The 23,316-nt window shown below is 35.4% G+C and overlaps 1 protein-coding gene across 12 annotated transcripts in view; it reads left to right on the top strand.

Moving 5' to 3' along the window:
• Window positions 1-1,613: 1,613 nt before the first annotated feature.
• The window catches only part of KCNN2 (potassium calcium-activated channel subfamily N member 2), a 139,132-nt gene continuing 117,429 nt past the window's right edge, over window positions 1,614-23,316 (top strand). For 5 of the 12 annotated variants that reach the window (XM_085566833.1, XM_085566835.1, XM_085566834.1 and 2 more), the window contains exon 1: window positions 1,737-1,910. In XM_085566833.1, the coding sequence (XP_085422959.1) occupies window positions 1,880-1,910 (31 nt within the window). In that variant the 5' untranslated portion in view covers window positions 1,737-1,879. Of the gene's footprint in view, window positions 23,072-23,316 lie in introns of all 12 variants that reach the window. The other 7 variants (XM_085566841.1, XM_021524998.3, XM_085566839.1 and 4 more) reach the window with 6 other exon arrangements.

The following is a 23,316-nucleotide window of genomic DNA, read 5'->3' as shown; positions in this document are numbered from 1 at the left end:
CTCTCTGTGCTGAAATCTTTCCCTTAATATAATGGTTCCAAACCTGTGGTGCTTAGAGTGGAGTATTTCCATTAGTAAGTCTTTTACTCTTGTCAGTCATTAGTCAGTTTGATTGCTGGTAGTCCTGTTAATAACTCAGATGAAGCCATATTGGAAAAGTGTGAATTGTTAAAGCCTCTTTGATCTATGAGTCATTCTATCGCCAGCTCCTTTCCTGAAAAGCTGCTTCACAGATGTTTTTCCAGTTGAACTTGTGCAGTTCATTATTCCCACAGAAACATAGCATTGTGCACAGATTATCTCCTTAACTCACCAAGATAATTTTGCATGACTTCTTTCTGCCAAAGGGGATGAAATCTTTTCCACTTCACATGCACAAACTTATTAAGTGCACAGTCTACTCAAGGGTTCCGAATGATTAATGTAAAAGCCCATTTGATAAATTTTTACAGTTTGATGATGAAGCAATAAGGACTACTCTGACTATTTTTTATTAATCAATTCTATATTTGGTTCATAGTAACTCCCACCTGAACTATATTGCTGCAGTAAAATTTTGGAAAGGTCATCAGAGACAGACAAAACCCTCCCTAAAGTAAGAGATATTGCATCTACTCTCTTTTGCCTATCTACAAAGCTTTCAAAGACTTTTTTTGCCCTTGAGGAGATTATCTTAGAGGGCAATGTATTTTCCCTCTACTTGTAGATTTTAGGTTAGAGAAACTGGTGTCAGGAATTCCCAGAAGGGAATTGCCTAAGAGAATTGAGTATATGATATCTTGAGGTCTATTTCATCCCAATTTTCTGTGATAGAAAGACATTGCTGGCTAGATTGTTCTTTGGCACTCTGCTAGCTTTATATAAGCCTGATGAATGCAGCCTCCAGAGACTTATCACATAAAACTCAATTATACGTGCTCCAAGAAATAGCTGGAACAAAGATATACTGGGTTGTTAGAGAAAATATATATTTTGGGAAGAGGAGACATGTTATTCAGGTATACATCTCATCCTTAATTAAGGATTGAGCCCACAGCAAAATCTTAGTGGAGTCTCTGTTTACATATCTTCTTGGTAGTTGTATATTTTGTGCTTCACTAATAAAAATGACTTGTCAATTTGTGCTGGACTCTTCTCTGCTCTGCTGTCATTTCCTACTTGCAAAATCACCAAGAAGTTTCAAGCACTTTGACTGTGAAATTTTGAAGCCAGAACAGTTTAAAGCAGTGTCCATGGAATTGCAGAAACCATTGGCACATCCTAGACTCAGACCCAAGCTTGTGTCTACCTGTGTTTTTTCAAAGTAGTTGTGACATAACTCTGCACCACCACTTCAGAAGGAACAATGGGTGGAAGGGGAGAACTGTGAACCATGCTTTAAATTAAAATGCTTCATGGCACATTGAAAAGAGACATAGTAACTGCTTTCCCCTGTAAATGTTAGGGTAAGGAGTATAGAGGGGATAAAAATGTTTTGTTTTCCATTTTAACTGCATATGATTACTTTTGGTTTATATCAGAGATGTTTCCAGCTCCAATAAAGGAAACATAATCTCACATGCACACAGTTAAAAAAAATGACAATACCTGGACTTTTTCTTTACCAAAATTCATTTTTTTTGATCAAGTAGTAGTTGTATAACAATGAACTTTTTGTATTAATCCAGCTCCTGTATTGTACGGGTAGTGAAGTTTGACACCTTGTTTCCATGTTTTCCACTGCACAAACACTTTAAACAAATGCACATAGAAACTGCATAACTGTTACCTTAATACTCCCAGGAGGCTTAGACAGAAAGACTGGATTGCACAGAAGATAGGCAGAGGAAGAAACTAGTTCAGGGTATGCCACTCCTGAAAGCTAACTATTTTCTAAATCATGTACTTGTCAACCCTGGTTTCTTCTTTCGGTAAGAAATATACTTTGTCTGTTTCTTCTAGGGGCAAAATGGCAATTTTTATGCCTCAATAAATGTGAATTGTAGAATATGTTGTTTCCCACTGTAACTAACAAATTACATAATAAGCCATTTTGTTTTGACTTAGTGGGTATTCTGGCATTACCTGTTTTTTTTTCTGTTCTTTCCAATGTTTTTTTTTATGGTCAAAATAGTCTGTTAAGTTTGCCTAACTACCTCAATGATTGGTCTTAAGAAAAAGGCTGTATGTTACACTAAAATAGGTGGAGGTTTAATTTGTAAAACAATTTGTAAGTTCTCATCTTTTCTTCTGTACATGTGAACACATGTACAGAAAATATTTGTGGACATTTGAATACTCAGGATTATCAGCACAAGTACTGGCAAATAAGTTAACTCATTGTGGATAACCTTATACTGATTTTTTATAAAAAGTTGCATATTTCTGCCTTTTTCTCCATTCTTTTCTTCTCAAAAAAAAAATAAAAGAAAAAAGAATAAGCAAACCCACTTTTTCTAAATATAGAAGTATATTAAATTATTTCTGTAATTAAATGAAAATGTTTGTTTATAATGTAAGGGATAACATGATCTTATTATTAATTTTTTAATAAATGTATTAGGCTCTTCACCCCTCTTGTGGAGACAGTAATTTAATCAGGAACCACATAGGCCTGTTACACTACTGGAAATATATAAGGCAGTTTACTCCAAAAGTAAACTTGCTACTATTGAGAGATGTAGGCTGTTATGCTTCTAGTTTGACCTGTTACCACAAGGAATGTAATTTGCAAGAGCAGCATAATGTGTTAAACATACAGAGGGCTATATTCAAAATTGAATATACCCCTCTGTATGTTTAACACGTTATGCTGTACATAATATGTATATAATATGTATAAAAATATTCAGGATTGAATCTATTCCCACTTATGGCCTTAATCAAACCATAATATAATATGAAATGCTTACATCCAGCTAACTGAAACTCTTGGTAACTGAAATATTTTCACTCTGTTCCAGACTCAAGCTATAGATACAGAGCTAGAGATACAGACTTTTTTCCAGTATTTTGCTCAGGGTATCAGAGAATGCCACACACCTTTTGTTCACTGTGTCAATTCATTGTGAAAGCTAGGATCTGCTGTGAGTTATCACCTCTGGAAAGACTGCATTATCTGCATAAAACTACACCTGTAGCTATAGACAAAATGCCCCAGGGCTTCACTTGGTTTCCAAAACATTTGTCAGATACTGAAAAATTCTTAAAACCAAATAACCACCTTCAGGAATCTTGTGTGAAATGAGAACATTTTTCTGCGCTTTAACTTATATAAAGTAGGCAGTTTCACAGAAGATAAAAAAAAATTTGAAACTAAATACATCATAGTAGACTCTTTCACTTATGGTTTTGTGAATCCAAAATCAATCCAGGACTACATCAGATCCATTCTAGAAAGTAATGCAAGTCTAAGGGTGTCAGAACAAGCTTCATGTTGTTAATCCCTCTCAAACCTAGTGCCAACTGGTATTATCATGTTCAAAAGGAGTATGTGAGTAAGGGGTGTGTGTATGTGGATGTGTAGACATAAATATTCAGTCTGAATCAATATTAAATGAAAACTCCCATCCACTTCTGTAGTCATAAGGTGGGAGATGTGACAATTCCTCCAGAATCTTACAGTAACAGGTGTGTAGTGAATTGTTCTGTCTGGATGAGGGTTTCCAGCATGATGCACTATGACAAACTTGACATATAATAGCTGTGTTTTGGGGCCTTCTTTGGTTTTTTTTATTTGTTTGTTTTCATTTGGCTTTCTTTCTTTCTTTCTTTCTTTCTTTCTTTCTTTCTTTCTTTCTTTCTTTCTTTCTTTCTTTCTTTCTTTTGAAACAGATATATTACCTACTCTACTTTAAAAAGTACACCTACCTGAAAAAATTCTCAAAATATCATTGAAGGGTAGTACCTGCAAAATTATTTGAATCCTCCTTCTAGGATGGCTACATACAGTCATTCAATAAGGCTGTTGATTATGTTCACAGTTACATTCCAGGGTAAATGCTTATCTCATTTATTTATCAATAGATAATATGAAGAATTTCTTAGCTTCCTTCAGGTGTACCTGCATGTAATGCTCTATATAGCCTGAATAGAAGGCTAATGATTGTAGAGTAATAAATAATGGAATCTGAGACCTATATAATATAAATGCAGAAGCAACAGACATCTAAGAAAACAGAATGCTGTGACTAAAAAAATGAAGTCTTTAATTGTAAAAAAAGCACCCCTGCAACTGAGGGATGGTATGAAAACTTTGTATGAGTCGATCTTCTTGCAGAAGGGAGCTTCCTATGCAAGGAAGTTCTGACACTTTGCTTCTGATCAGAAAAACAGTCTGATTATGTTGGAATGATGGTGATTGAGCTCTGTGTTTATGTGTTTATATAAATATTTATTCTTTACACTATGTTATTAAATTAAATTCCAAATTGTTTTAGTTTATTTTTAGTTTAGAAGAATTAACTGGGGGCAAAAATCTTTCATTTTTATGAAATTGTAATGGCTTTGGGGAATGGTTGAACACAATTGCAGTTCATACCTTTAAATATTTATCTATCTTGGGCTCTACAGCTTGGGTGATACTTAGTTTAATCTGTTTCCTCTCACTTTATTTTTAGGACCAAATATCTCAGGTCAAATTCAGTTTTATTCATGAAAGGTACTGAACTCTATCATTTACATCAATGAATACTACAAACACTGATTTTAACAAGATGTAATGAATCATGCTTTCAAGTGTTCAGCCCATCTCAAGGTTTAGCTCATAATGTGATTAATCACATAGGCATGACAGGCAGGATTGAACAACAGCATCCTTGCTAACATAGCAAAAGGTACACTCATGGTAATGAAAAAAAAAAAAAAAAGCCAGAATATTTTCAGTCTGAAAAGTGTCTTCCTGACTTTGAACCAGTTTGCTGTTCTAGTGATCTTACTGTAGATGAAGAAGAGGGAGTGGACTGTTCATATACTGGTGCAGCCAAGCTCTGTTTTCTCACGTGTGAAGACTGTATGTTTCATTAGGGACAAGCCGTCCAAGTCTTGAGACAACAACAATGTAGCTGCACTGCTTTTGCATTTTACAGAGTGTAAACAATAATGTTACAGGAAGGCGAGGTGGGACTGGCTCCCAGGCAGAAAAATGTCTGGCTGTGCTAATGCAGTTAAAGGAAAAATGGAAATTACAACATCCTTGAGGATGATGTAAAAACACTTATATTTTCATGTATTGAGGGGCAACATGGCTGAGAAGAAAGTTGTATTTCTATATTTCTATGTGAAATACCAGGTGAGGGTCACTGGTCAGGGCACACCTAGCATACATCTTGTGTTCTGGCTGCGTGCTGAGGCAAGGGTTTCTCTAAGAGACTTGTTAGAGAGGCTTGCTGAAATACCACAGGATAAAGAAGCATAAATTCACCTCATCAGTGTCTGTCCCAAAGTCTACCAAATTTCTCTAGCTGAATCACTTCAATGTTGTACAAGTCTCTATTGCAACAACCATTTCCATGCATTCAAAGTTTCTACATTTCTAACCTTTGTTATACAGCTCTATTAATAAGTACTGCAATTTGTTTCTTCCAAAGCACCATACAAATAAATTATTCAGATGAATGATGCTCTAACTTTTTAAGTATTTCCCTCTGTTCATAGTTTCATTAAGTAAACATTTTCTTTGGCTTTCACATATTTATAGTTATTCATATCTGCATGTAGCAGAGACTCATCTGTGGCTAAACATCAGAAGACACCAAAGCTTTATAGAAAAGAAAACAGAGAACTTACTTTATCAATTTGGTGATGATAACAAGGTTCAGTTATTTTACCAAAATGAAAAAGTAATTTCTATAGCTAATACGGTCAATTTCAATAATTGCTAATATATGTATTCAAGCTGGTATTATTAATTTACTGAAATTTTAAATGTCTATGTTGAAATTGTCTATTAAAAAAAGAAAAACAAAACAAACCAAAACAATACCAACACCTCCCTCCTTTCCTCTCCAAATTCTCAATTTATTGTGGGTCCAGTGAATTTTGTTTTCTTTACAAATTGTAATTCATGACTGGAAAATAATGCTTGATGGAGACAGAAGCCTTGGAGAGAAGAGAGACTCTGGGCATTTTAGCACCAATGGGGTAAGACAACCTTGGGTTTGTTTTTTATTGCCACTCACCTTGAGACCACAAATACAAGAAATAAGATCATCGGACATTCCTGAACTGACTGGATAAAATATTTATCTTCCCTAGGTCAAAGTAATGTGCTTTCAACAATTTCACTTATTCAATTTGTATCTATCACATTGACAGATACAAAACTCTAGTGAGAAAAGAAAAGGCTGGATATACTCAAATACATATAAATAATTAAAATTCAACCCAGGGAATATTACATGGACAAAGACAGAATTATTTTTACTGTTAGTCCTCTCACCTGAATCCAATAAACACATTTACAAAACCCTAAAGCTTGTGTTAATGAATTACAGATAAGAGACCTCAAATGAACCATGGATATTTTGTATTTTCTTTCTTATTAGGGACCAATTACAAGGGAAAGGTAGGCAGACTCTGAATCACTAGAACAACGTGGGCATACCAAAGAGTGGTAACACAAGGGAGCTCAAGACTGCAGCTGTGCTTTGCTGCTGTATTGATACACAGGATACATAGGTGCAGATGAGGGAAATTTTTATATCTCCTCCTCCTTGTCCACCTGAAAGCAATAATGGAAGTATGGTAAGTATTCATAAACATCCACTTTCATCTGGGAGGCCTTCTGGGATCCATTCAATTCTAATCTACAGGACCTAATCTATAATTACTTTAGCTTCTTCCTCTAAAATTAGTTTCCTGCATCAGAAAACATTGCCCTACCTTCATTGTACAGTTAACACATAATCTCACTTTAACACAGAAATCAGACTTTAACACATCAGCCTCTTTGAGGCAATGATCTGGTAGGGTTTCATACAGCACATATTGTACACAATCTAGAGGACTGTAGTTTTCATGAAATGTAATAACCCCAGGCATTGCTGTCTCTCAAGCACGGCTGGAAGAGGCAATGGAGGTGATGCTTTGGACTGGTATGGGACAAATACCAGATTCTTGGACAGCAGAAATCCCTGTCCCACTGAACACTGAATAGGCTGTATAGTCATGCTCCTTACCTTTTTTTCCTCAAAGACTTTATTTAATGCTTTGGCAGGAGAGACATACAGACAGTAAAATAGTATTCTGGGAGGGTTTCCAAAAGGTAGGAGATGAATTTCTAATACCAAGACTATGATGCAGAGAGGAAGATGCTGTTTCTGTTTCTGGCTGTCTGCTATACTGTCATGTTCAGGAGAGGTCTTAACTGGAGGGAGCTATTTGCCTCTGCCTAGTAACCTGGGGAATAGGATACATATGTTTTATGTTTTTTACACTTGTGCTTACCTATTAGCCAGCTCTTAGAGTTCCTCTTTGATAAACAGTACCTGTGCAGGAAGCCTAAGTGCTTAAGACTAATTCCCCTACCTCAAAGCAAAGTTTTTGCAATGATCTGAACTGTGATACCAGAGTGGCTTCATGACGTTGTATGCTAAATGTGACAGAGTGGCTCACTCTGATGTGGCAGCTAAACGTGGCAGCTGATACCACTCTACACAGAGGTTTGTTTCATCATCTGTTGATATTAATATCATTTTACTTACCCTTAGAGGCATTTGATCCTACTGAATATTTGATTTTCATGTGAGGAATTTGTCTTTTATTCTTCAGAAAACAGAGGACTAAAAAGAAGGCTCAAACACAGTCCCCATAGGGATTTTATATGATTACTTTATACATTGATTTATACAGGTATTTCTCCTTGCATAAGCAGCAGTTACATAGAACAGGTAAAAGTCCAAGATTTTCACAGGACTGCAATGACTCTGGAAACACTGCTTTTGGTGGTTTCAAAATTTTCAAGGTGTGATACTTGAGACTGGATTTCCAGCAACTTCTGAAGACCAAGACATTGTTTAAAGTGTCAAGTATATATGTAAAGAATTAATAGAACCATATTTTATACTCATATCTGAAAAAAATAAATTATTTCCAAAGATATAAAAAAAATTAAGTTCTTCAGCAAACACTTATGAGGAAGCACGCTGATGAACTAGACCAATGAAAGTGTGCATATAAATATGATGGGATAACCTCCCCGATTACGCTGTGTTCTCATGATCCCAATTTAATTTATGAAAAAGAGAACTAGAAGAATTATTCAGCTCTTTGGTGCCTCAGTATTTTTCAACCACTTTCCCTTAAGTTGGGTTTGTAACTCATCTGCAAAGTACAAATATTGTGGGAAGCAATTTTGAAGTAGAAAAACAACCTTTTCACAAACTTTATACTGCAAAAGCTGTAACAAAGTCTAAAATAGATTTTTTTTCCTCTTTGGCCTAGCCATGTAAGGAAATACAAAAAAACAAAGCAAATAAAAACCAATGTTCTATGTATTTATAGATTGGCAATATATAGTCCAGCTGCAAATGTTGAAGCTCAATTTCTACAGTTCTTCTTTAGTTTTCTTACATTTTGAAGGCTATGAGATAAGTAACATTATTTTTATGTAGATTGCTAATGCTACTCCTGTTAGATGGAAGACAGAGGATTCAAAGGAGAAATTAATATACAAAGATTTTACTTCTTCTATTAACTTAATATCTTCTTTACAGAGGAACTTCTCCTTTTGTAAGATCAGCATTTGTCAATGCTGTTCTTTCTCTTTCAATAATCCTTCTGTATCTTTCCTCTTCATATTACTGAAATCAATATAGTCAGCTAAAACTGCTTCCTAAATTCCATTCAATGAAGAGGATGATAGACTACAATGGAATAGTAATTAAATCCTAAAATTTGAGATTATTTTTCTCCTCATGACAAAATTGTTAGGTATAAGATTCCTTTAGGAAAGGAAAATGTTGCATAAAAATTATTGACCAGCTGTCAGTTAAAAAGTGATTCAAGGACCCTAGTCCCTCTGACCTCCATTACCTTGGGTTTTTTCTAAATTAAATCAGTCTGCAATTGCATATAGTTAGGTATAAAACTCAAGGCATAATTATAGCTTGAATAAAGACATATAGAGGGAAGGAGAAACCTTTATGTGTCTCACTCGGATGGAAATATCACTTTTGATAAAAAGCTACATATTTTTCACTTTAAAATAGAATTGCTCCTTTATCCAGCTAATTCAATAATGTGAAAAGTCTTCCTCTAAAATCTAAGCAAAAAAAAAAAAATATTTTTCAGTTTTTATTTACCAGGATAGTTTGCTAGAGGAGTCTGTCAGTTTGCCTATTGACTAGTGAACTAGCCACCTTAGCAGGAGTATTGCTGCCACATGACTTATACCCTCAAAACAGAAAAAAAGAAAAATATGCTGTATTTTATGGCAAATTTTCTCATATTCAGCTGCCATTTTCCTTTGTTTTAATTATTTACAGTAGGGCCTTGATGGAACAGCAGTAAGATTGTCTGGAGTGCTATGCATCCTCTTAGTACTTACAGATAAAATTTGAAAGTGTTTATGCAGAGAAAAAAACACAACTGTTGAAATCAGTGGGTTTGAAATGCTTTGATGAGATGACTTGGTATTTTGCTTCACTAAATGATTAAGTAAATATAAGTTTTGTGCTCTTGCCACATGAAAGTCTATTTTAACATTAAAGAAAAATTTTATGCTTGGGTAAAAATTAGTAATCATCCCAAAACATTACTGAAAAGACAACTTTATTTCAGAGTTCTCTACAGATTTTGAAAATCCAAACATATTAAATCTTTGTCCCTTGTTAACAGCATTGTGTTAACTTCATCAAGGAAATCCATTGAATTTTTAGCAAGACATCTGCTGGGGGGAAGAAGAAAAGATTTTAATCTTTCCCAGACTCATATCAATCCAAATATGTGTTACTATTATCTTTTAATATAGTTCTTACTAATTTTTGCAGATCTAACATCAGATTTACTGGTCTGTAGTGTCACATATCTTCCCAGGAACCTTCACACTGTATTAGGCATTTGCCAGCTGTCTGGTGTTGATGTAGTCATTAGAAAAAAGTTATATATTCTGCAGTTAGCAATGCAGCTACTTCATCTTGAGATGCATTTATAAGCACTGGCTGATATTTTCCCCCTTTATTTCTTTTTAGTATATCCTCTTTTACTGCAAAACCAATATAGGATAGGTATTTAAACTATCCATCTTTTTCTTTGTGGGGTACTAGGTGAAAGATGTAAGATCAGGAGCCAAGGCTTTGGGGTCTTTATTATATCTACTGCTTGATTTTATAGATGTTTTCCCTTCTAATAGCTAAATTCTCATGTCATTCGTTTTTGGGAATGCCCAGGACTAAAATCTTACATATAATGATCAGCTTAGTATCCAGCTCATGTCTGTATCTGCCTAAAACTGTTTTTAAGCATTTTTTCTACCTCTGTTTCACCATCATGGCCAACTCCACTGGACATTTTTGCAACCTGCTATATAATTTGTTATCTTCTCTCACTGTTCTCTTCAAAACAGAGGCGATACTACCTGTTTCCACAAACTCACTTATTTAATAATCTTAGGAGATAGAAGTGTCCCCTAGCATGTGAGCGACCATGCTGTAAACCTCTTCTGTGTGATAAAATTTTAAATCCCATTGAGCAGAATCACTAATTGCCAGAATACAGGGTAAGGTTTTTTCAATTACTCTTACTGTAGAACAGAATAATTAAATAGCCACTGCAAAGCTCTTCAGACTAATGGCTGAGGAAGTCATTTGGGACTTGGAAACCTGGATTCCAATCCCTGTACTAATGAGTGTTTAAAGTTCATTCTATTGAGTGTTTTATTTCAGAAAACCCTTTAGGTTAGTGGCTAAAGCATAGAGCTAGGAGATGCACATTAAAACTCATCAAGCAGAAGGAGATATTGTCCTATTTGTTCTTCAACTTGGGCATGCACTGAGCAGGTGAAACATTGCACAGGCACTTCTGCATCCAGTTTGTCCTTTTTTCATCTCCTCTCCATTTTTGCAGGGAGCGGTGATGAATCCTGTGCCCCAGGAAGCAGCTTGGATGTGGGATCTATCCTGGGTACTGTGTGGTAGTATCTCACTTCCTTTAAGTGCCATTATCTCTCACAAAGCAGCTGCCTGCTGGCTAGCTTAGGCTCAGGTGTTTCTTTTCTATTTTACAATTAGGTGATTAACTCTTCAAATATATTAGGTAAAGTTTCAAGTGGTAATCAGCAGGTAAAGGGTCCCTATTATATTAGTAGCTAGATACCCAAGAACACTTATAGTGCTGAGAAATACAGCATTTACAACTACTGCTGATGTGGTGCACAGCTTTTGAACCCCGAATTCAGGTCACAGAGGTCAAGTGATGCTCTGTGGAGCAAAGTCTGTATTCGCAAATGAGGGGTTTCACTGGTTAACAATTTTAAGTATCACTTATGTCCTAGAATAATAGATTTCGTAGTTTTATGAAATTATTGTTAAGATATACTTAGGTGAGAGACAGTGCAAACTATGATTAAGAAATCCATCTACTAGGACATTTTCTGGAAGCAGAAACTTACACTATGCAAGCTACTGAGCAGTTATTCAAAAGAGGCAAAGCCTGAAATGAAAAAGGTGTTCTAGGATATGTAATATTTGACTACCTTAAATGAGCACCTTTTCAAATTAAATTATAAAATTTTAAAAAATACATTTACAAAGATAAGATTGCAAACTAACCCTAATTTTGATTCTCTTCTGATAGTTCCTTCTTTTGCCAGTAGTTTTGTGTGCTTCACTCATCTTTTATCATTTCTCAAGTATCTGAATTATTATTACATCTTTATCCCAATTTGGTCATACATTAGTGCTCCTTTGGCTCACTGAAAAAAAACCTAGAGGAGATGGGCAATTTAGTGGCTAAAAATCACCCTTTAAACACTTCACTCTTGAGATATTTCAGGCATGCAAGGATTCAGAGAAAACTAAGACAAAAAAATGATTTTTTATCAAGTTATAAAAATGCTGATATTCTACTAGACAAATAATGAAGTTTTACTTATATTACTGTAAAATATGTATCTTTACCTCCATGATCAACTGGAAATGCTATTGCAATAAATATTATTCCTACATGCAGGAGCCATGGAAAAAATGCAAACAGTTAATTCATGTTTATTTATTAACTGCTTATTTAGAGTTAAATGCTTATTGTTGTTTTTCATCTTGTGATCTCACTCCTTCATATTCTGAGGTTCATCAGTGATCTCATTCCTTCATATTCTTTAGTTTGTCAAAATGAGTAGGACTCTCTTTAGTAAAATAGATTTAAAGGGATAACTTTAGCAGAAGAAATTTCTAGAATTACACAAAATTGTTATCAGGTAATTCTGTTCCTGGACATTCCTAGAAAGCTATATTGTGTCAGGCAACTATACAAACCAAAACTAAGGATTTGCTTCCTATAAGAAGTAGACATAATTTTATGCTTTGAATCTCCTTGCCTGTTTCATTCATTAACATGCTCACACAATAAATATTTTTTTGCAACCTCTTTACACAGAAATACAAGAGTAGTACAGCAGCTGGACAAACTCAGTAATATTGTGCAGAGTTCTTCATATTTCTCCTTGAAAGTTCTTCTCATCTACATGGCTTATTTGTGTGCACTGTGGTATTGTTACTGAGAAAGTAGTCTCCAGTTTTCCTGGGCATCTGATTTAATTATTAAATGACTGTTTTCATGTATTTACTTTTCTTCCTGAATTATTTTAATTCCAATAGTTTACTTTTAATGTATCTTATTGATATTATTTTAGAAAAAAAAGTCTTTACACTAAGGGGAAATCACATGAACTCGTGTTGACACTTTGTCAGTATTTTCTTCAGGCTGGAATACTCTTCTACTTTGTATTGAAAAATAAACTCTTGTACTAGAAATAAGAAAGAATACCAAATCTGGTAACACAATAGTAATTGACTTCATTTTTAGAATTGCTAAGCATGTGATATAATTGTCAGTTCAGCAAAATATATCAGTCAAGAAGTTCCAAAAGATCTGTCACACCAACTCCAATAGTTTGACATAACTTGCAGAGTACTTGAGTCATATTCTTCACAGGTATAACAGAACTAAATCTGTCCCCTTGACCACTGTGCTCTGTGACAAGTACTTTTTAAAAACATGAACATTCACAAGCCTCCTGAAAAGTAAACTGGGTTAATCTTTGCTCATGCCTTAACAGGATAGAGGATGTTAAGAATGAGCTCATCATTACTAATCCTGTGTTCTTTGCTTGGACTTTGGAGATAAACTTGGTTTCAACAAATTATATAAAACTAAGAACCTTAGGAAACTACTGCTTCAATGTAGTATTAAATGAAGAATTTTTAATGCTCTTTTACAAAATCACCTGAGGTGGGAATATTAGACATCACTGCAGGTTACTCAGTGAACAGCTTCAGTATGCTGTCACAGATAAAGATGTATACAAAAATAATAGGATGAAGAATAACAAGAATAGCTTAATAACTTTGAAGACACATCAATAAGTGCTCTGCTCTGAAATGCTGATCTGGACATTCCTTCTCAAGGACAGTGTTTCCCTTCTAAGTGTGACTAAGAAATTGACAATTTCCATTGGACATGTATTGAAAACACTTTTGAAAGAAAAAACTACATGGACTTCTCACTTCTTAACTTTATTGAGTGGGCTTCTCTTGTAAAACACAATGTTATAAAACAGCAGTTTTTTAAAATAAAAGACCCCAAAAATAAAATGCAACAAGAATAAAAGGAATTAGACCTTTTGTGTCTTCTTATCAGAAAAGTTAGCAGCAACTAAATGAAATATTAGAAAGATTTTTCAAAATTTATAATGGGATTGGTTTTTTTTTTTCCTAAAATATGAACCTTTACAAATTATTATCTTGGGGAGTCTGATCTCTAAAGTCAGAGAGGTTAGAAGGCAGATGGGTATCAATTTAGATTTATAACTAGTGTTTCAAATAGTAGACCTTGGAAGAGGGATCCAACCTATAATCTCATTGCAATCACTGCCAAAACTGCTACAGGGTACATCTGAGACCAGACAGGTCTGCACATCCTGTCAGGCTGCTGCATACTGGAGATGCACTGGAAAGGGACTCCTGCCAGAAGCAGAGCTGCTTCCTTGCTCCACTTTGATGATCCAGCCACACCAATCACCAGGTTTCTGTCACCCACAGCATTTAAAGTCAGGCTGAACACGTGCCCTAGCAAGGGGAATGGATTGTCCCCTTATCTACTGCCAAGTCCTGAGCACCATCCATGTACCAAATGTCTGCTTAGCTTCTATCAGAGATGGGATACTCTCCTAAACTTGGGGTCTAGACACTGCCTTCTCCTCACAGATTACAAAGGGGGACAGTCCTGGTGCTCACAGGCCTTATCTGCTTTCTGTAGCTGAGAAGGACATGTCAGCCACCTCCATCATCTGCTGAGGACCTAGATCAAGCTTGTAAAAATGGCAAGGTATTTTCAGTAGTAGGACTATTCTTAAAAGAGCAAGTACTTTACACCAGCATGCCAGTTTTCACAGCTCAGGAGTTAGGCTAAGATGGTATTTGTATTCTACATAGATAAAATGTGTTCCCAGAATTGAAAACTGGCATTTAATTACAGGGATTCTTGCATTTTAAGAAATTCAGATACGGTGACACTCAAACTGAGACAATTTTTGTTTGTGTACATATTGTATTTCAGTCCAAAACATCACCTCTTCTTCTTTTAACCACCCTTTTCAAACCCTGTGTCTCAGATATTTTTTTAACATTTCTGTCACATCTATTTAGGAATTGCAGCTTTTTTTATCCCTCATTACCATTCTTTCCACCTCACATAATTCATCTGTATAGTTCCACTATTCCTTCACAGTGACTGCTGTCTTGTTTTTATTTCTAGCTCTGCTGCCATGAGTCAGTTTCATACTTCAGATCAGAGACCAGTAAGCAATACTGTTCTACTTGAATGGCTTTTACCTGCTTACAAGGAAATTGTTTATGAGCATACTAGAGGACATTTTCATGCAAGTTCACACTTTGCATCATAATAAGCAGAAATTACCCTCTTCCCTTCAGTGTGTGACTGTGCAATCACTTCCAGTACTTTACCGCCCACCTTCCCAGTCTGCCCAGAGCTCTGTTATTACACAAGTACATATGTAGATACAAACATATTGGCAGAGTTTGTGCCTATCAAAAGCAGTCACCCTTCTGCAAAAGTAAATCACTATATTTCATTAGAAAATGACACCTATAGTTGTATGTCTTTTTATTAATGCCTCCTCATGCCTCCTGTATTTCACTTGCTGTAGATCTATCATTCTCACTTAGAATCTGCAATTACATTTGCCACTGTCTTCTAGGACAGTTTTGAAAAGTAAGCCTTTGGACTACATCTACAAAATAAATGTTTAGTTGTGCAAAGAGACACTTCTGTAAAAAGACTTGAGCAAATGTTAGCTGACACATACATTTGATCTCTGCAAATACTTGCTTGTAGAAATTAAAGCATTACACTCAAAACAGTTGAACTAGACTAGAAGGAGTAAAACTGAATAGTTTATTTTCCACAGAGTAATTAGGCAATTTATGTGCACATCAAAATAGGTTTAGGAATTCTTTTTAATCCCTGATGAAACTAGAAACTGAAAGAGGTTTTGCGGACACAAATAAAAGAAAATAGATAAACACATATTTTCATAGTAGGTGTCATTAATCTCTTCCTTATTCCATAATCCTTCTGCTAGACTAAGCCACCCAGAATTTTGCAAACTTCTGCATTTTTTTGGGAGATCCAGCCCCACAGGGCAGCACAAACTGGCCTGAGCAGAGACATTCTTGTGCCACCTTTTTTAGTATTTTTGTGCATTGGATAGATACTATTCATCAGTGCAGAAGCAGAAAAGACAATGTTCACCTTCAAGTCTTAGCTGCCAGACCTCAAAGGCCTGAATGCATTCTGTGATTTTCTTGTTCAACATTAAATTTAACACCCTCATAAGGGGATAAGAAAAACCTTCTTTTCTAATACCCTAATGCACAGAAGGGTACATGAAAAGGGGATGATATGCAAGCACTGCTTACAGGTGATTGTTTGAGAAACAGAGATGGGCTTTATTGATTTATTTTTGTGAATAAACATAGACAAACTTTTTATAATATGAGTTTTTTTCACTAATGCCACATTTCATTTTGCAAATAAAATTTGTGGATATTTGAGTAAAACAAAAAGGTTTTTTTTCCTTTTTCTGTTATGCAAAATATGCTCATAAATCACAATTCATAAAAATCCTGGTGAAGTTAAAAAGAAATTGCCAAAGCTGAAGTGACTCTTCAGAGTAAGTAAAGAATGCATACAGAGACTTAAAATTAATTATTTTAAATTAGCAGCAAATAGCAGCTCCACCTCTTGAAAAAACTGTCCTGTCAGTTATGTAGCTTGTGCATGAGAAGGGCAGCAATGCAAAAACTCATATAAACTGACATATGTATATTAGCTGAATGACAAATGAATTTGATGGCATTAGTTTGTAGTGAATCCCCCTTTTCCCACATACGTATCATACCTAGGAGAGATAACATGCTGAATTTAACATGCAAGAATAACAGTGACTACAGGTCACTACAGGTGACTACAGGCTGGCATGTTTTAAAGCATAAGCTATCTTTGAATATCAGATTAAACTCCCAGAGATTGTCAGAAATTTCTAGCAAATATTATACAAGCCTCAACATTTCAGGGCAACTCTAAAAGTAGCTTTATGATGTGCCCTGAAGCAGATGTAGAAGCCTGATCATGAGAAAGTCTGGAAATGACCAACTGGTTCCTTTGGCTCCTCCAAAGGGGACAGCACTAGATATTGCTGCCATTTGATGAGTATATTCATACTACTTTGGAGAGGTTCCTGATAAAAAGCCTCTCAGCACCTCCTTGTGAGGTGGAGGTGAGGGTGGGGTCCTGTTCCTATTTTGATGAGAGTGACTAATTTTTGTCTAGACACATGACTTGTGTCCTTTCCTGCTCAGTGACCCGATGAATCATCTCAAATTTCATAAGTAGACAATTGTAAGGGAGCTGTTTCTTCCCTCAGTTACAATACAACTTGATTTTTAGCACCTGCTTTCTGAGATGGTGTTCATCCAGACTGGCAGAAAAGAAAATAACTTCTTCCTTGCTGTGTTTAAGCAAAGGGCATCCAGATACATATACCTTAGACTGAAGTGGTGAACACAATGGTTGATGGTATTATGCTCCCACCATATCTGAAGAGAGTTCTGAATAGAATCATTGGTTAAGCATTGGGTTTGTGATCATGTCCCTGTCCTATATTCACACTTCTGACTAGCTGAAGCTCTGCACACTGGCTTGCTAAACCCTGTAATCCACATCCCCAAACTCCAGAGTGGGGATCAAGGGCCTAGAGAGAAGGTACATGGAGGTGCTCGTAGATATTGCCACTCTACCAGTCAGAGAACATCCTGAATACTGGAATTCTATTATTGAAAATACTTTTCATTGTCAGTGTGTGTAACACTTCAGCGACTTGTTGCTCTCAACACTGTCACTTGCACTATTGTTTCCTGAGATAGTACAGGAAGGTCTTTCACTTATGTGCCTTGATCATTCTGCAGGAATGATCTCAAAAGTGAAAATGGATTCCTACTATGAAAGGCTTTCTACTCTAGCTGACAGGCTTCTTTGAGACAGAAAAAAAGCTAGTTTTATTCAGAGTGGCTTGAACATTGATAAGTTTTCAATATTAGTAAAATTTTCTAGGAACTTTCAGGCCATACTTTGTAACAGTAATAGCAGATATTTAATGATTAAAACAGGAAGATCTTTTCCACTTTGATCTTGGTTTTGATCTTCTGAAAAGACAAAGAATCTAAAATACTAGTCAGGGTGAAGAAATCACACTGTCTATGTATTTTGCATGTTTGCATCAGACTACTCTAATGTATAATACATTTTGAATGTGTGAACAATAATAATTTTTAATTAAAGAATAATGATTTTTTTAAAAGTAGTTTTTCTGTTGAGAAATTGTCTGGTTATCCAGACTCTTTAAAGTATTCTACTGTGTTATACATATTTTTAAATGTCACTTTGCTAATACAATAGCTACTAATCTCATATATTGGGTTGCAATATACCTTCATGTGGAAGCAATTAATTGTAATTCTATAAAAATTCTATTTTCTGAATAGAGTAGGATTTCATGTGAAAAGTTGTCATGGTTTAACCCCAGCCAGCCAACAAGGCCCAGGCAGCTGCTTGCTCAGTCCTCCATCAGTGAGATCACAAAGAGATCAGGAAGGGTAAAAAGCCAGAATACTCATGAGTTAAGATATAGACAGTTTAACAGAGAAAACAAGAGCCATGCACTCACATGAAGCAAGATAAGGAATTAATTCACCACTTCCCATGGGCAGGCAGGGTGTTCAGCCATCTCCAGGAGAGCAGGGCCCCATCATGAGTAGTGCTTGCTTGGAAAGACAAATGCCATCACTTCAAATGTTCCCCCTTCCTCTTTCTTCCTCCCACCTTTATTTCCTGAGCATGATGTCACATAGTCTGGAAATCCCTTTGGTCAGTTGGGGTCACCTGTCCCAGCTGTGTCTCCTCCCAGCCTCTCATGCATTCCCAACTTCCTCACCAGTGTGGAAATACAAACAGCAGAAAAGATCTTGGCTCTGTGTAAGCCCTGCTAAGCAATAACAAAAATATGTCTCTATTATCAACCCTGTTTTCAGCGCAGGTCCAAAACACAGCCACTGTGAAGAAAACTAACTCTTCCCTACCTGAAAGCAGCACAAATGTTTTAAGCCCTTTCACTTTAAAATTAGTTTTGATAACTAATACTTTCTAGTCTTTTCCTCAAAAACAAGTTTTGGTGGACTAATATTGAACTGAGGGATAAAGTAGAGAAGTGAGAAGAATTATACTTCAGGGTATGCAAATTTTGTAAAACTTCCCATCAAGTTCTGGAATATCACTTCAAATACTTGTTTAGTTGTACAGCTTATCCAGCCAGAACCAGATTGAAGCAGAGGTTGTTTGAGTAATTCCCTACTTTAATAAATGCTTCCCTGTTTATTCCACCTCAGAAGTGCTTTCAAGTAATGTAGAGTGTCCTGTTTCCTCTGCAGTAGGGAAGGGTGAGGAGGGGTAATGTGAAAGGTAAAGGAGGGGAGAAAATAAAGCACTGCAGACATAGCTAACTAAGAAGGAAGGAGATGCTCTTCCTGAACTCATTTCTCAAACAAGCCATTTAATAAATTAGGAAAACAAGCACATAAATACAACCCAGTGTATACTGAGTAGGAAGTGTAACTGCGGGTAACATAAAATTGAACATTTGCTTTCATCTTTTCCCAGCTTCCATTTGTTCTGCAAGTGCATAAGCTTTCCAGATTTGTTAAAGAGATCATTTCTGTGAGCAGGACCACAACATACATTGATACCTGTGTGTACAATAAGCACATTCATAAAACTTTAGGTGTGATGATGACAGCACTAAACAAACAGCCTTCTGTGACAAGAGATTTGAATGTGTTATGGAAATTGCAGTCTTTCAGGGTATCACGAATGCAGAAACAATTAAAAAAATCTCTTAATAAACACAAGCATTTTGCATTTTATATGTCTTTTGAATTGTGAGGGCTACTGTCTAGAATAACCTACCATTAAAGATTTGAAAGCATTCATACACACCTGATAAAAGCAACGTCCATCTTTCACATTTTACAGCCTAATAAGGGAACCTGTTTTATTAAGTAACCTTGAAGAAACTTTCCAAATTGAACAAAGAAAATGCAAATCTATAGCAATTCTGTTCTTAAAGCTAAATGTACCGCTGATGATAAAGTACCTATGGAAAAAATACCCAATGATCTTATTTTTAAAACATGGGCAAATGTAATTATTTAGAACAAATTGCTACATGAATCACAGATGACATATTTTACAGAGAGAAAAAGCATGGCTAACATCCACCTCTGCAAGGAATAATCTTATATTTAGGTGTAAGTGCTATCTCACTGGATTTGAGAGGTCAAAATGCTACAAAAACTACATTCTGAAGTTATAAGTAAACTCTTACACTTGATAATCCCATACATGCTAAAAGTCACTCTGTGCTCTTGCACAGGCTGAAATAGAAAATAAACTGCATTAAGTTACCATGTTAGTACCATGTACTGAGTTATCTGAGTTCAGTTACAAAACTGCAACAATTTGTGAAAATAATAAAAAGCAGTCTGATAAAACATAATTTAAAAGTCACCCGCTGAGCATGTGTATCACTGGCTAAAACAGTATTAATGTTGATGCATTTACCTAGCTATGAAATTCTTTAAAATTGGCAGCATCCCTTGATAATGAAAAAAAAGCAGAGGAAAGAAAAGAAGTCATTAGATTTGTGTGACCTTCAAGTACTATTAAAAATCCAGAAAAGATGGAAAGTCCATTAAGTGAAGAAATACTTTTACAAGTTTTTTGGGTTTTTTCTTTGGATTACATTCAGTATTTTTAATATATATAATAAAAATAAAAATTGATGTTAGTAAAAAAAATTAACCCCCATCCCTTAATGCCCCTTAACTGGAGGAAGGGCATGCAACAATTCTAGATATTTCTTAAGCTACATCCATATGAATGAGGACATCCTCCATCTTGAAAACTTTCTTTACTGTTTTAGAGCTGTTGTCAGTCCAGTGTCCTTATGTGCCACCTCCTACATATCCCAAATTACAAAAGGAGGTTTTAAACTGGAGTAGACTTTCATTTCCATTGGTGGTGTTGCTGGAGAAGCAGAAGTGCAGAAAATTAGTCTAATTGTATGAAATCAAAAGTAGAAACAGCAAAGAATTCATCCTCCTAATACATAAATTTGTATGGAATCAGACTATTTTCCTTGTCCCATTAATGTGGAACGTTATCAAAAGGTCTTTGAAATAACCATAGTTATGCAGGTGGTATTCCAGTTAGGGTATATGATTACATGACACCAGACATTGCTGGGGTGAAAGTTAGAGGGGTGTGGTGGGTAAAAGCTCTCCCAGATGGCATGGAAAAGGTAACTTACACACATGGTTCATACAGTTAGTTTACATGCCCATCATCTCAGCAGCTACACCACAGTCATTTTGTATGGTCTCAAAAGCATTTTTATTGCTGTATAGATACCCTTGAATGATGTTATATTACCCTAGATCACCCTGGTGTTACCTCTGTTTTTATTAACATGACTCTGTCTTCACTGAATGACACCTTTCAGTGTAATACTGAGATCTGCAATGCCTGTTTGTTGAAAAAGGACAAGGCTTTTTCCTTTGCTGCTTTCTTAAAACCTCTAGGTGTTGTGGAGAATATGCTTTGAGAATGGAATTTCCAAGACTTTTTTTTTCCCTCTGTTTTGTTTACTTTTATTTACTGTCTTTCTACATATTTGACCTTATTATAAGTGCAGAATTTTCAGTTATTTTAACCGGAGTTTGGCAACAGGACTAGGGGCAATAGGGTAACAGCCAAAGTATCTTTTTAATATCTTTTATTGTAGCCTGTAGGTGTTGTATCTTCATTGCATGTTGCTACGTGAGCTTTTCAAATGACCAGCCAATACATGTCACTTCAAATATTTTACAGCGGTTTTTATACTCCAAAAAATCTAATTTTTCTTGTGTCTGTAGTGTTTCCAGTCCTGTTGTTAATACAGTTTAGCTCAATACTGCTCTGCAGTATTTATCTCGTTCTTGCAATTAGTGAGGTTAGGAAAAAAAAATCTGTTTTTTAAATATCTCCATTAATCATAATTATCAAGTGAGATCTGCAGCAACTGTTTCTCTCTTAGTTTATATTAAGGCATGCACGCACATGCATGTAAACATACTCGTGTAGATTCTCCCTTTTTGGCACAGCAGATACAGGCTTTATGACAATCAGTAAGAGCAGTTCCACCCAGTATATAATGAAACAATAGGAAAAACCCCAAAGCTTTACCCCAAAGAGATAATGTTTCTTTCTTAGGTGTTCACTGTTACCACGTTAGCATGATTGAGCAGTTCCGAGCTGCCACACTAAATAAAGTGAGGTAAGAAAGAATGTAACAAATAAGTTCCCATGATGAGTAGATTTTTTTTTTCTGAAAACAAATACACTAGAAAATGAACTTCAAAATTGTTTAGCAATGGAAGGTAGGACAAATAGCTACTTTCTGTTCTTTCTCATTAATCATGCCACAGAAGGGAAGGTTTATTTCTGAAAATGCAAACTCTCCACAATTCTTAGTTTATACCTTGAAATTGTTATAAAATATCCCAGTCTGCACAATGAGACTAAAGTGAAAACCTGGTTTATCAGTTTTCTAGCAAGCTATGTGATGAGTATGACCTCTTGTGTTAGACATGGGAATATTCATTTTTTTTATTTCTACAATGAAACAAACAAGAAGGTAGACAAAATATCTAAAAGTTTGCAATAGCACTGTCTGTATTTAAACAATAATGGACAGCAGAAACACAGGTATAACATTTGGGACTTGTGACTTCTATTTATGAAATAGAAAGTAAAAGCAATAATATACCCACATAGCACAAAGATACCAGGGATTTTAGTATAACAAGACCTTAAAAATATTTTTTTTTTCTTCTTCACAATTCTAATATAAGCTTCCATGATCAGAGTAGATGAAGTTACAGGACAGAGCCTCGGTGACTTCTAAATAAAACATGGAAATTTACAAATTTTTTAAAAGGCTTTTCAAGGTAAACTAGGTCATGAGAATTTATCTCCTGGTAAAATGAAAGCTTAAAAGAATGTACCTTTAAGCAAAATTAAGGACACAGCCTGAATAGAACAGGAAAGATGAAACCTTGCCTATCTATTTTTAATTAGTTCACAAAACATGTATTTTGAAAGCATGCTTCAGCAAGACTTTTATTTACAGAATAGTAGAAGACCAGGTTCCCTGGAATTTCAATTTCCAAAGATTCCTGAGATTCACGTGTGTTTCAAAACACAGGTAAAATGAATAAGCAGAATTACAACATCATGTTTTTTAAAAAAAGCTGTGTGTTTTTTCTGAAGCTGTGATAAACAGCCTGTTCATTCTTAAGAATAAAAGCACCTTTTATCTTGACCATTGTTCAGGGAACTTAGTGCAATATTAAGCATCCAGATACACTTCCATGTAACTTATAAACTAAAGTATTTTATCACTTGTGTAATGAAGTGTGTGTGGATTTTTATTCAAAACTTGGTAGTACA

The sequence above is a fragment of the Lonchura striata genome, chromosome Z (assembly GCF_050655825.1).
Source record: "Lonchura striata isolate lonStrDom1 chromosome Z, ASM5065582v1, whole genome shotgun sequence".
Classification (NCBI taxonomy): Eukaryota; Metazoa; Chordata; class Aves; order Passeriformes; family Estrildidae; genus Lonchura; species Lonchura striata.
This window is presented reverse-complemented; position numbering and strand designations above follow the sequence as displayed.